The sequence below is a fragment of the Gymnoscopelus microlampas genome (assembly GCF_963454915.1).
Source record: "Gymnoscopelus microlampas genome assembly, chromosome: 9".
NCBI classification, from domain to species: Eukaryota; Metazoa; Chordata; class Actinopteri; order Myctophiformes; family Myctophidae; genus Gymnoscopelus; species Gymnoscopelus microlampas.
Window position 1 is genome coordinate 24129963 of NC_139946.1, and position 15627 is coordinate 24145589.

General features: G+C 40.9%; 1 protein-coding gene across 2 annotated transcripts in view; it reads left to right on the forward strand.

The window, feature by feature from the left end:
• Positions 1–12520, forward strand: part of rxrgb (retinoid X receptor, gamma b) — a 49781-nt gene extending 37261 nt beyond the window's left edge. For both annotated transcript variants that reach the window (XM_084067055.1, XM_084067054.1), the window contains exons 5-10: positions 453–613; positions 3005–3134; positions 5115–5247; positions 6732–6823; positions 9162–9267; positions 12213–12520. In XM_084067055.1, coding sequence (XP_083923181.1) covers positions 453–613; positions 3005–3134; positions 5115–5247; positions 6732–6823; positions 9162–9267; positions 12213–12360 — 770 coding nt within the window. In that variant the 3' untranslated portion in view covers positions 12361–12520. The remainder of the gene's footprint in view (positions 1–452; positions 614–3004; positions 3135–5114; positions 5248–6731; positions 6824–9161; positions 9268–12212) is intronic.
• The last annotated feature ends 3107 nt before the right edge of the window (positions 12521–15627 follow it).

Below are 15627 nucleotides of genomic sequence, written 5' to 3' on the forward strand. Positions count from 1 at the left end.
CGTTTGTATGTCTCCCAGAGCTTCTTAAAGCCTGTGTCGCGCACCGAAAATAGCCAATCTACAAGCTCACGACGCATTGTGAGCTTGTAGATCGGCTATTTTGGGTGTTGCGACACCACGTTTAACCCATTAAAACCGGGAAAGCAGCCGTGTCGTTTTAGATTTTTAGCGTTGGCTATTCCAAAATAGCAGACATACAAGCTCGCAGCGCGTGACAAACGTACATCTGCTATTTTTGAACGTTTTTGAAAAATCTTGAAAGAACTACTGATTTGGAAGGCATTTTGTAGAGTCGGCCTCAGGTTTTTATGGTGAACCCATTAAGATTGGTTGTGTTTGCCTGGAGGCATTGTTCGTGCACTGTACGTGACAACATCACGGTGTGTCCCCGGAGATCATGTCCAGGAAGTTTAACACGTGACCTTTTTGGCTTTTCGCTGCATGCTGCTCAGCGGTCCAGGAAGAGAGGCAGCGTGGGAAAGAGCGGGGGGAGAACGAGGTGGAGTCGACCAGCAGTTACAACGAGGAGATGCCCGTGGATAAGATCCTAGACGCTGAGCTGGCGGTGGAACCCAAGACAGAGACGTACACGGACGGCAGCCCCGGCAACTCGGTGAGAACCCCTCAATAACACACTGGCACCACCGGTGTCCATTCATGGGCCATGGAAGACCTAGATCACCCAAACAGTGGGTCGGGACCCATATTGTGGGTCGCGGGTCCATTTTTATGGGTCACGAGTAAATATCTTTATTTTTAAAATGTTCCTACATTTAGTTTTGACTTATTTCAAAATAAATTAACATTTGCCCCCCCATGAATTAATAACAAATTCAATTTTTTTTCTAAATAATTTCACACATTTGTCTAATAAATTCTAATAAAAATGTTTAAGAAGTAGTGAAAATAGCCAAAAGCTCACAACGCGTCGCATCGCTTTTAGATCTGATATTTACACTAGTTTGGGTCACAGGGAGACATAACATTTCTTAGGTCTCGAGCTAACAAGTTTGCCACTGACCTGGATCACCATCCAGAATCTACATTAGTAGTTTTAAACGTGGGTTCTGGGGGACCCCAAGGGGTCCTTGAGGGGATAACAGGGTGACCCCAGCTAAATTATTGATAGTTAATTATTTGTAGCCTGGTAGACCATCCCGGTCTTCTTCTGCAGACCACTGGGTGGGTGTTTTGCAGAAAACAAAATATGGAACAGCCAATCAGAGTCTGCGCTCAGGGCCCTATGTGATTGACAGACGCTGATTGGTTCCTCCACCTTTTGGTTTCTGCAAAATGCCCACCCAGCGCTCGGGGCCAGAGTCAGACCAGTCTGCAGAAGACACGTGATGATGTGAATTCACGCAACCGGGATGGTTTCCCAGGCTAAATTATACGTATGTACAAGTAAATACAATTAGGGATTGTACAAGAATGGCTATTTTGATCAGAGTTTCATTATATCTATACCTACAGCACACAGAGAGTAAAGAAATCTATCAAATGCGGGTCCATGCCCTAATGCATGTCGAATTTGGGGGATAATCGCTTTTCGGTGTAGTGTTTGGTTTGGTAATGTACTTAACACATTCAATCCGGGAACGCATCTGTGTCATTTTAAGATTTATTTGGCTATTCAAAAATAGCAGATATACAAGCTCATAGCGCGGCTATGAGCATAGCGCGACTATTTGCAAATCTTTTAATATATAACTAAAATCTTTGCTTCTGGGGGCCTCTGGAACAAAATATTTTGAGATGGGGGTCTGCGGACAAATACAAGATTTTTGGTGGTCCTTGACATGAAAAATGTTTGATCACCACTGATATAGCAACATACGTTTATAAAAAAAAACTGTTAGGATTTAGAAGACATTTGTAGAATCCCCAGAAGCAAAGATTTGAGTACAAATGTTCGCTTTAAAAAATATATAAATTATATTCAAAGATTTGCACAAATGTTCACGATTCAAAAAAGCAGATCTACAGATGCTTTCCTTGTCTTAAAGAGTTACGGTCCAGATATTCAGCTTCCTACAATAGCTCCCACTCTGCAATAGTCACACTTGGCAATGAGAGGAGCATGTTCACAAGGTGATACTGTCAAGTACTTCTGGTCTGAAGAGATGTTATACTAAGCAGGTAGCAAAGAGGTACATTTGTCTTAATTCCCCCCTCCAGTAGGCTCAGAAATCATTCTAATTTGTTTCTACCGAGCCTAATGAGCAAATCACAGGCTTTACAAGGCAAAGTATGGACACATTCTGCCAACTGCCGGGCTTAATCTGAAAACTAACAGATCTACAAGCTGCATTGTAGATCTGCTATTTTAATGGTGCATTTATATAGCGCTTCTATCCGAAGCGCTTTACATTGATTGTGCCATTAACCCATTCACACACACATTCATACACCGATGGCGGAGGAAACCATGCAAGGCACCAACCTGCTCACCGGGAGCATTTAGGGGTTCAGCGTCTTGCTCAAGGACACTTCGACACTAACTCTAGGGGAGCGCCCCAGCCCAGGATCGAACTGGGAACCTTGCGATTTTCCAGTTCACTCTACCCGGCCACTCTACCCCTGAGCCACTGCCGCCCAAGGACATTATTATCGCCGCTATTTTTGCCGCAGAACACCGGCTTGCAACTAAGTATACTGTACATCAGGCTTAGGAGAGTTGAAGGGGTTGATTGAACAGTTTCCACCCAGGGACCCTCAGGGGTTCCAAATTCTGAGAGTGTTGCAAATGGTACACTCTTAGAGTTATGGGGGTCGTTGAAATTAACCCATTCAATCCAGGAAGGCATCTACAAAAGTCTTCTAAATCCTAAACGTTTTTTGAAAAAACGTATGTTATATATATCAGTGGTGCTCAAACTTTTTCCACATCAAGCAAATATTTGAGTTACAAATGTTCACTTTAAAAATATATATATATTCACCACTGGACCACTGGATTTGAACGTTACTAAATAGGAGATTCTTCTCTCTCGTGTGTTTCCAGACGAATGATCCTGTCACCAACATCTGCCAAGCAGCAGACAAGCAGCTCTTCACCCTGGTAGAGTGGGCTAAGAGGATTCCACACTTCTCTGAGCTCCCCCTAGACGACCAGGTCATCCTACTACGAGCAGGTATAGACACGTGCACATGTGCGGAGCACCCACTAGAGCAGCCATTCCCAACTGCAAATGGGCCCCCAAATAATTGCCAAAACACTTAAGATTGTATTAATAATGTAACATTTAATATAAATGTTATATAAAAAATAAATGTAATACATAATGTAAAAAAAGAAAAGAAAATGCACACGTCCAAATCATCTGAGCACTTCGGCAGCCGGAAAGCTGCTGTGTTAAGTGGTCAGATGGGTGGGCCACGAACGGTTTCAAGATTGTCAAGTGGGCCCTGATCCAACAACTGTAATTCAGGGTTGTTTGAATTACAAAAAAATCATGAATCATGATTTTACTGGATAGCCTAACTTAACTTCCCCTCGTAAAGGACTCACAAAGTGTGGTATAGGCAACGAAAGCCTGACACTTACATTTCAAATTCTAACCTTTGAGTGGGTGTGGAAATAAAAACATAATTGACACAGAATTAACAGTCAGACTTTGCGGATTACAGACAGATGTAAATGACAGAAATCTGTATTACCTGCAGAGTCTTGCTGATCATTAAAATAAAAAGCTCTTATATCTGACTGATAACGAGACTGGTTGAACTGGAGGGAAATTCCTACCCGGCCCCGACCCATGAGTCGACCTGCGGTCTCGGGTCTGGACAGAAACCTCTAACACATACACATACACATACACGCACACGCACATACACACACACACACACACACACACACACACACACACACACACACACACACACACACACACACACACACACACACACACACACACACACACACACACACACACACAGATCTTTCCACAACAGTGTTAGTATTTCATTCAGGGTAATGATTCCTTCCCAAGCAGACAGTCTATTTTAATCTTTTTACATGCACTCAATAAATTAATGGCATCTAGTTCAATAGAGCAGTGATGCCAAGTATAGCCTGCATAAACCTGATGGTTTGCCAATTTCCTATAACAGCTGCAACAAGCCTGCCCTCTGCTGGTGAGAGGTTTCGCACACACAACTCAGTCTGTTGATAGACAGTTATGGCTGCAACTATCAATTATTTTCGTAAAGACTATTCTATTGATTCATTTTGTGATGAATTGAATAATTGAGAAGCGCATTGTTGTTGTTTTTTTTTTGGGGGGGGGGGTGGTATTTTAACATGTTTTATTGATAAATGATTCAACTAAATCTATTAGTCTGATTAATGACTTAAGCCCTATTTCTTACTGGGTCATACAATGGTGTTGCGCAAAAATAAAAAAAATAATGTATTGTACCCCCAAAATCCATTATTCTATTAAAAATATTTTTAAAATGTTTTATAATCGATTCGTTCAGTTAAGCGTTGCACCCGTGTTGGCAATATGTAAGACATACAGGATACTGGATAAGGTGCTACTTGAAACCAAGGGCTTATTTACTACACATAGGATAAAAACAGGATGATTATAACTCTTTACAGTGTGCAAACGACAAAGTCAACCTTCAATAATATCCTTCAATATCATAACTATTTTTATATTAAACAGTATTTCTGTTCAAAATGATTGCAGTAACACAGTACTAGGGGAGGTGGGTGTGTGTGTGTGTGTGTGTGTGTGTGTGTGTGTGTGTGTGTGTGTGTGTGTGTGTGTGTGTGTGTGTGTGTGTGTGTGTGTGTGTGTGTGTGTGTGTGTGTGTGTGTGTGTGTGTGTTGGGGGTGGGGGAGGGGTGCGTTGAGGAGCCGGATGGCTCCCAGGCCCACATGAGAAGTCTCACAACAAGCCTAATGAGACTCATGACGTCTTTATAGCTTTGATTTAGACCAAGTAGAGGGAAAAGACTTGCAGGTCCATTTTATCGGCAAAAGTATTTTGATGAAAGGGGTGATGAGAAGGGGGCGGGGCGGGGCGGGGAGGGGGGGGGGGGAGGTGAAGGAGTGAAGTCAGTAACAAAGAATTGTGTTTGTGTCGTTTGTTGTTTGTGTCTAGGCTGGAACGAACTGCTCATCGCCTCCTTTTCGCACCGCTCCGTCACCGTAAAAGATGGAATCCTATTGGCTACCGGCCTCCATGTCCATAGAAGCAGTGCACACAGTGCTGGAGTAGGGTCCATCTTTGATAGGTAAACCAATCAGGGTACAGTATGTCATACATATCAGGGAACAGTTTACCTAAGTTATTATAGAGTTATAGAGTCTAGTTATAGAGTTATTATAACTTCTATTAGGCTGTGGCCTCTAGTTTGTGGGTGGTGTGCGTTAATGTTTAGCCACTTTATCACTTGAACCCCAGAATCCATATTCTGGGTGGAACATTAACGTGATGCTAATGTTCCCCCCACGTGACGTGACGTGTTGTTGCGAGCCTGTAGATCGGCTACTTTTGGTAAAGAGATTTGGTGTAAAGGGGAAAAAGAGGTCCATGTACAAAGCTGCAACTCAGGTCCAATTGACTAAGTCTAGACGGTTTACGTAGTTAAACCCTATATACTTCTTGAGTATCCCCAGGGGTCTAATACTTCCCCCCTTCTTTTTCCCTAGAAAATGCTGAAAATGGTAGATCTGAAAGCACACATTGCTTTGCAATACGTCATTAGGTTGTAAGCTTCTGAGTTTTATTTTCACAAAATGTTCGGTGACATGCCCAGAATAGGGACACCAGCGTTCACGTGGTTCATGCAAAAAGGTGGGCCTAGTGAAAAGAGACAGCCCATCATAAGAACATGCATTTTGTATTGCCATTTTATTTTTGGGCTGTGTATCCTATCAGTAATGTTTGCTTGCCGGTTAGATATGACTGACATGACAACATCAGAAACGCCACATCCACAGCGATGATTTCAGCTCACAATACTTGGGAATCTCTGCGCTGGCATAGGACATGGGAGGTCAGTAGTAGCCCCCAAATTACGGAATGAGCTCCCCCCTCCCCATATCAAACTGGCCCCCACCATCAACACTTTTAAATCTCACCTTAATTCCCACTTTTATACCTTGGCTTTTGATCCCGTTTGAGAGTTCTGTGGTGCTTTTATTCACTGTCTGCTGATGCTGCTGAACAAAGTATAAATCAGTCTTCACTCACACCTATGTCATTACCTTGTTACCCAGCAACCCATTCAGATAGGTTGATGATATTTGATTACACAAATCAGATCTGATCACTTGCAGATACTAGTGTGGACAGTCAGTCCTAACGATTGTAATTGAGAAACAAATTGGATTTGCCTGCGGTCTGAAAAGGGCCTTACAGGCTGTGACCCATCCCGTATAATGTTCAGAGAATCACTTGAGAGCTCCTTATTACAACCAATCGTCTACTGTTATCCACAATGCTCACTGAAGCTTACTGTACACACCTTGCTCAAGGGCACCTTGATGATAGTTGTTGAGGGACAGAAGAAAGTCTCTCGTCCACTTGTGGTTGTTTTTGTTGCGATATGAGGACAATTTTGGGAGCATAACTGAATTTAACTAGCAAATACATCAAGTGTCAGCACAGAATATATTGATCTTCTTGGTATAACTGACCGTTTGTCCTTTCACCTTCTGTCCATTCGCCTTCAATGTCATGTTTCTCTAACGGCAATCTCTTGGTCTCCTGCAGAGTCCTAACAGAGTTGGTGTCTAAAATGAAAGACATGCAGATGGATAAGACGGAACTGGGCTGCCTGCGAGCCATCGTCCTCTTCAACCCTGGTTAGTATGGTCAACTTTCATCTCGTACAACACAAGCTACACTGTGAGTGTACAGTGTTGGTGTTTGACTCTGAGAGTGTACAAATGGAACCAAATGGACCCATAAGGTAGAGGTTTTCACGGGTCCACCCAAACCGAAATCCAGAGATAATACCTGAGACGGTTCCATGTTTTATATTATGTTCTATTGGGTCTGGGTCGGGTCCCATTCTATTACCACAGGCCCCATGTTTTAATCCGAGAAGACCTGTGATCAGCACTGATTAGGAAAGAAACGCATGAAGTGCCGTGTAAATTGCCTGATGATTACACTGATCTAGGATCAAATTATACCAGCGCTGTTCTTCCTGAGGATGTAGCAGCAGAGGGTGTAACATCAACACAGGTGACTCTACAAACTGAACAAGCTGGTGACGAAGGCTGGCCCCGTGGTTGGAGATAAATTGGACATTGTGGAGGTGGTGGCGGAGGGGAGAGTGAGCAGGAAGCTTGAGGCTATTCTGATGAACCCCCCCCCCTCCATAAGGCGATAGTGGGAGAGTTGAACACCAGCAACAGATCCTCTTCCCCCTATGCAAGGGGGATTGACCAATGAAGCCACTGGACATTTTGCCACCAGGAGTTCTGCCATCATGTCATTGTCCTCGGATTAATGACTCATGCTCTTGATTCCGGTGTTTTTGCAATATGAACTACCGGGACTTTCACTGGTATCTTAGTAATTAGAGGCCTGCTACGGAAAACTGCCGTAAATGTGTTTCACTGCGGATGGATTGTATGTTCCTCATTGTACTCACTGTAGATTGTATATACTGGCTGTGTGTGTGTGTGTGTGTGTGTGTGTGTGTGTGTGTGTGTGTGTGTGTGTGTGTGTGTGTGTGTGTGTGTGTGTGTGTGTGTGTGTGTGTGTGTGTGTGTGTGTGTGTGTGTGTGTGTGTGTGTGTGTGTGTCAATGAGTCCTTTTCTAAACAAATGCACATGAAACAGTTAAACAAATTTGCATTCCATTTGAAGAGCCATACGCCTATGTGTAATAGACCAATTTATCACAACAGGAATGCAAAACTGGCTAATATGTACGATGCAACTATTGTTTTAGTCATCCATTTCACATGCAGTTTAATTTGATTGTCATCTAGCCACCCTAATAGAGGAGGCCGTACTTCGTTTACCCCGTTTATCCGTTATCTCGGGGGGGGGGGGCGGCCGTGGGACATAAAACATGAGGAATTTGTTAAAAGCACACCGCGCGTGTCGCGTGTTAGACGGCATTTGGTTACCTATTGATTTCTGTTTATGTCGTTGCGTACGTTGCGTGTCGTTGGATACCTCAACTGTAAGGGTCCATTTGGTTCCATTTGTACACTCTCATTCTGAATATTTATGAAAGTCTGCCAGATGTGACTTAAAAGTGTCAGTTCGTATCAGGATAATGTTCATTCATTAATAGACCTTTTTCACGGCAGCCTTATTGGCATGAAATGGTAGAGTAAACAAAGGTGTTACCAATGATACAAATTAAGGTTTGACCTGAATGATAAGCAACCTTAAATATCACTGGTAACACGTGTTTAACCAACAATTTCATGTCATGGCTGCTGTGAAAACGGTCTGTTAGTAGAGATCAAATATACTCTGAGAGAAATCCAGCACCATACACTGTTTATATACCCTCAAATTCTGCTGTTGAGCAAGAGTTTCAACAATGAAGGCCAAACGACCTGCTCCTGCCTCACCGATGGTATCTGATGCAAAAACAGAAGCAAAACGGGATGGCTAGAGTTCACTGTAAAACTGTTTCTACTGGACATCACAAATTGTTTGGAGAAGCTTCGAAATGTCTTCAAAACATTGCAACCATTACACAGAGCTGCAGTCTGGCACTTTGATTCAAAGAGAATTGTGATACATGAATACATTTGTTATAAAATGTATTATATAAAATATATTATTACTTATATCATTTAACTGTTAAGCTGTTTCTACTGGACATCACGAGTGGCTTGGAGAAGCTTGGAAATGTCTTCAAAACATTGCGACCGTTACACAGAGCACTTTGATTCAAAGAGAATTGTGATACATCAAAACATTTGTTATAACATGTATTATATAGAATATATTATTACTTATATAATTTACAACAAACATCTTTTAGTGTGAGATAATGCTGTTTTAATGCAGTTGTGCCTCTTTGTACTAACCTAAAAATGACATCTGTATTGTGGTTTCAATTGGTGTTTAGCTCTAGGATACCTAGAATGTTGAGGCAAATACAATTTCTACGGATTTCAGGATGTAGAAAAGGATGACTATGAAGTTTGTTTGTTTTTTGCTTCAGATGCCAAGGGTCTGTCCAACCCACCAGAAGTAGAAGGGCTCAGGGAAAAGGTTTACGCCTCCTTGGAGTCATACACCAAACAGAAATATCCAGACCAGCCTGGCAGGTAGGCAAGACCAGGTGTCGCTCTACTACACTATGAAAAGAACATCAGAGCCAAAACTGTCCATAACTTAACCCATTAAGACGTGTCATTTTCAGATTTCTTTGGCTATTCAAAAAATAGTAGATATACAAGCTCATAGCAAAGATTTGAGTAAAAAAATGTTTGCTTTAAAACATATATATATTCAAAGATTTGCACAAATTGAAGATTTTTCAAAAATAGCAGATCTACAAGCTCATAGCATGGCACTCTGTGCCAAGCTATGAGCTTGTAGATCGCTTATATACCGCTTGTAGATCGCTTGTAGATTGCTTATACTATACCGCTTGTAGATCACTTATATACTGCCTATTTTCAATAGTAGCCTATAGTGTTGTTGCAGTAATGGTCTTTTTTCTTTTCTTTCTTTCATTTTTTCAAGGTATTAAAACGGTCTTAAAAGTCCTTAAATTGTCGCTCACTGTTATCTGGGGACCCCCCCAAAATCATGTGGGGACCCCCATGGGGTTGCTTTAATGCATGGTGTCAGGGCATTCCACATTTTGGTGGCAGAGTAACCACCATAACCACCATAACCACGGTGCCATATATCCATGGGGGCTGCATCATATCTTCCCTGCAGGAACCATGACACAAATGGCGTACTGGTTTAGAATCTCGGGCAGCTTTGAAGACAAACTCCCTTTAATGTTGCTGTGGTTATAGAAAATTGATTGATGACGTTACTTTGACAAAAAATAACTTGACTCTCAAAGAAGATTCTCTGCAAGTTAGTGCCGTACTAATCTCTCAAGAACAGATTCTGCTCTCCGCTTGAATCTGTCGGGGAGGGGGGGGTCGTCATATCGCGTACGCACTGGCCTACAAGTGGGCGTTCCTTCAGATGAGGAAGCAGGCCACGCTTTACCCAATCAAATGTAGTGGGCGGGATTTACGTGTGTACCGATCCTTCCCCGCTAGAAACAAAACGAAACTAATTTAACAATAGCGTCCTCGGAGCAGACAAAACCACGGAAAGATATTCACATTTTAACTTGCTCTTTCATCATAGAAACAAGTGGGCTTATAACCAAAACGATCCATGTTCTCTGGGAGAAATGGTGTTAGTGTTCCGTGTAGAAATATTGTTAGTGGGAATGAAAACAGAGTCGCACCACCGGAAGTGAAAGGCTGAACCAACCAAAACCGCGGTTTCCTTGCGCACGTGTGCTCCATTTTGCTCCCCCCAGAGCTAAGTAAAATAGTTCAAAAAAGCTGTTTTTCCTTTTTTATTTGGCGATGGGTTCCCAGATTGATGCCGTACTGACATGACAATGAAACAAACATGTCATCCCCTATCTGCCTTTGATTTCTGCCTTCTAATGTCTCTATTCTCTCCTAAAAAAAAACTCTACTTGGTTTTTAATCGTCTTTTTTATTAATCTTCTCTTAATATCTATTTTACTGTTTATGTACTGTATGTTTTATGTTATGGATCTACCCAACCTAAGATTTAAACAATGAGTGTACATTTAAGAGAAAATAAACTTTTCTGAATCTGACATAAAGCTAAAGTGTGTCTACTAGTTAATGCACTGATCATAGAACTGACTGCCCCATCCTGGCTGTGAATGAGACTAAAGGACCTCTGTTGCATGTCATCACTCCTCTCTGCTGACTGTTTATTGAGACAGATGGAATGACAACTGAGGAGGAGACTGGCTTTTGGTAGGCACAGCAGTTAGGTCAATAGAGGAATGTACATGACAAGGCTCTTAAGCACCACATGATCAGTAGACAAAACCAGTTACATTAGCCTCCTCCAGTTCAACTCAACTAAAATGATTAGTTGCATAGCCCTTAATCACTCTTATAGTTTCTGAGTTTCAAAAGGTTTACTTACCCACATTTACAAAGGAAACATACAACTCCCCCTTGTCCTTAAATGTAAACTGACAAACTTCAGAGAAAAAAATAACCCTTGGCAAGAAAAAAAGAACTATTGCGGGAATGATCACAAAAGAGAGTAAGCCCCTTCCAGAATGGACTGGCATGTAATACTGTAAGTGCAAAGTGGACAATATCCAAATGCATTGAGCCATTGGTTTTCTGCTTTCAACAAGACTTTTAAGATGAACATGTTTCCATTTCTTGAAATACTAGCACATGAGTTTAGTTTCCAGAGTGCCCTCAGTGAGTTTTCGATCCCATCTCCTGGAGAGTGCAGAGTTTAGATCTTATAGCCCGAGTGGATGAGTGAGAGCCAGTGGATGGATATGCCGTGGTTTTATTGGTTGTTGGCTAATTGTTAGGGTGACACAACCAATTAAGGGACAGGCTCTCTCCCTCCCCATCCCTCCCTGGTACAGAGGATGAAACCGCACCTGTAGGGGACCCACAGAAGGTGGGGCCCCACTTAGCCCGCCAGTTAAGGTCTGAAATAAAATAATGTACACACGATTTCAACATGCACGGTGCATCATTATGAGACCTAAATGTATCCTTCAGCTTTTGTTTATGCCATAATGAGTGGCTAATTGTAGCAATTGGTAGCGAGTGTTGAAATGTTAGGCCTTAAATGTCAAATGTTCAAGCATATTCAAATCATGCGGGGATCTCATGCGGTTTTATGTCAATGTAGCACTTTGAGATTTGCTTTGAATGTAAATTCTTTACTAATAACATGTATATTATTATTATTATTATTATTATTATTATTATTATTATTATTATTATTATTATTATTATATTCTCATTATTAGCATTCTTTACCTTATTTCAGACCAATATCCAAAGCTTAGATTTATTTCTTTCTTTTACAGTTTGGAAAAGAATAGCCAATTTAACATTGAGGTGCCCTGACTTCTCAGGTGCCCACTCTTCAGGTTACCTTTTGTATTTTGTAAGAAGATTCATTTGGATGTATTTTTTGCCCATTCCAATTTTTGCTCATTTTGCCCATGCAGGTTTGCCAAGCTACTGCTGCGTCTGCCCGCCCTGCGCTCCATCGGTTTGAAGTGTCTAGAGCACCTGTTCTTCTTCAAACTGATCGGTGACACGCCCATCGACACCTTTCTCATGGAGATGCTGGAGGCGCCGCATCAGATCACATGACAAAAGTCCCCTCTTCGCTCATGTACATAACAAACTCCCGCAATCTCATTGATATGAAGATGAAAAAGACATAAAAGAGACTTGATTCAAGTTGTAAAACGGCATATTTTGTACCAAGCACAAAATGAATATTAAATGTCTAAAGAATTACAAATTGTATTTTGGGTGGGTGGGTGGGAGGGTGGGAGGGTGGGAGGGAGGGGTTCGGGGTGGTGGTCCGGGAGAGGCCACTCTTGGGGAGCGGACGGAGGGGATTCCTGGAGGAGAGAGTACACTGTCAACTGTCAAAAAATAAATTCTAATAGAATTGTTAACAGATTTTTTTTTCCTTTTGTAAATAGATAATTTCAGGTATCGGTTTTAAGAGCAACCCAATGCAATATGAAAAGAGAAGAAAAATCATATTTTATTCAAAGAGGATTTGTATAAAAACAAAAACCATCCCTACATTTCTAAAAAATACACTTTAGAATTCTTACAGAATAAAATTATTTAAAATTACTGAAATGTCTTGCTTGTGTAATTTTGTTGGTCTTGGTCATCTAGTAATTACAATCACATTAAGCCTATCTATTATACCATTACAGGACAGTAAGACTATATGCCACCATTGATGCATGCACTTTATGTTTTTCATATTTTACAAGGCTCCTTTTTTTTTTTTACTGATTCTGGCTTGAGCGAAATTTTACAGAAATAGCACTTATGCGCCAAGATATTCATTGATGATGGCAACTCCTTCCATCACTTCCACTGACTGTATTGGTGCTTCTTTTCATCAGCCACTAGATGGCGTAGGTAGACTATACACTTGGAAAGATACAGAAGCAGTGCGTTTCACTCGCTGCATGTAGGCTACTGTAGTGTAGCCCAGTGGTTCTCAACCTTTTCAGGCCGCGACCCCCCAACATGATCATATGTGAACTGTCTGGGGACCCCCAAAATAATCATATTTGAACTGGGGATCCCCCACCCTGACAAACACTTGGAATTGTAGGCATTACATAGGCCTATTTTGGCTCGGTTCCACAGATAAACATTGTGAAAATAGCAGATCTACAAGCTTGTTGTGAGCTTCATGTAGATTGGCTATTTTCACAATGTTTGCCTCTTTCTTATATTAATTGACAATTTGACCAATGTTTGACCAGTTTTTATAGTATAGTGTGTTGATTACTAATTATTGCATCATTACTATGCACAATGGTCTTTTTCTTTTTTCTAAGGCATATTAAAAAGGTCTTAAAAGTCCTTAAATTATCACTTCTGTCATCTAGGGACCCCCCCCCCCCTCTTCCAAATCATGTGGGGACCCCGACCCACAGGTTGAGAACCACTGCTGTAACCTACTGGCAGTTTTTGTTTGGGAGCTTAGTTCAGATCCTATCTGTGTTTATTGGGTTTCTCCATTGACGCTGGGTTTATTCAAGTGAGGTTTCCCGTTCACTAATGCCTGAAGTCGCAGGGGAGGTCTAAATGATTTAATTTGTTGTTTTCTTTTTCTTCTTTTTGTATTGTAGATTACATTACAAATATAAAGAACTGAAAAAAGCACAATAAATATTTTTTGAAATTTACAGACAAACCTTTGACCATTTTCAGTTTTTTTTCTGTACAATTTTCTATTTAGCAATAAACTCATCCTATATTGGATAAATGTGTATTTTAGTTTGTAGGGTTCATTTACTACGGTATATATAAAACAAATAGTGCCATTTAGGACGCATTATTCACAATATTCAGAGACACGCAAATTCAATTATAGGATAAATTATTATAGCTAGCTAAATTGGCCTTACATTGTAAACTATAATGGACAAGTACATTTTTCATGAATAATTTCTAACTTTGATTTAAAATAGCTTAAAATGTTTGCAAAACACACGCCTAATTAGGCTATCGGCTTCTTCTAGGCCACATTTTGAGATATCCCATTGACTATATTTGTGTAATATATTTTTTCCAATGGCCCAATTGGGGTACGTAAAGCAAAGTGTTTTAAATAATTCTTGTTGTGTGTTTCTTTTGGTGACATTCACATGGCTGTTTCATTCGGTGGAGGGCGGGGCGGGGGGACTGGAAGAGGCGATGACAGGGAGCGCTCATGCACGTGCAAGGTGCAGGCTCCCCCCCCCCCCCCCCACACACACACACACACACAAACACACACACACACACACACACACACACACACGCACGCAAGCACACACGCACACGCACACATGCATGCACACTTTACTTATTGTAATGAGATAATTGATAGATAAATATTGGATACGGGGAGTGGATGAGAGGAAATGCTCTGCTAGGAAGGAGCGGAGCACCAACTTCATGCAGTCATTCAGTCAGTCAGGCTGATCAGTGAGACTGAAGTAACTTACACAGCGATGTGCTTCTGTCCACAACGGTCATGTCTGAGGAGATAAGAGTTCATTAAGAAACGCATTACCACGATTAGGACGGTTTTTTTTATTGTTGTTTTTAATTTTAAGGTAAGTTACTGGCATGTTAACCGATTTACACATACTTTTCGTTGCATGACAATTTAGAAAAAACATAACAGAAGTATGTGCAGCCTCGCATATGCTGTGCAATTTTCAGTACATCTTTTTTTTAGTCTTCCTATAATAATTCCTTTCTTTTCCAGTGGTTTGCCATGGTGGAAGGACAAGCATCCTCACATTTTGGTAAGATTAGATGCCTCTGATAATCAAATAGCTTAATTATTGCATTGACGTATCAGTATGTAGGCTACATTTTCTTAAATATTTCCCCTATGCTATCTAGGCTATTTATTGCACATTTTGATTTGATTTATATGTTAATTTAATATTAGGTGCATTGAATTATGAACAAACATTTTCACGTTTTTTGATTGATTGATTGATTGATTGATTGATTGATTGATTGAATACTTTATTAACAGTTTGCAAAATAGTACTGTGTTACAATTATACAATGATGCTAAAAGGATAACAAAAAAAGTATTAAGGGCTTGTTTCCATTGTGCTCCTGTATTCAATTCATCATTTCCAGTTTGGGAAGTGTCCAATAATCTACAAGCATTGATTGATGGATTGATTGATTGATTGAATACTTCTGTGTCTGGCAAAACAGGGAAGTAGCCTACAGTTCAATACAAGGTCTGTTGAGAGGATTTTAAACCCAAGAAAGCCTATGGCTTGTTTCCATTGTGGTCCTTTGTACTCAATTCATCGAAACATTTAATGACAAACGAAAATAAAAATATGTAGCCTACAGTAAACA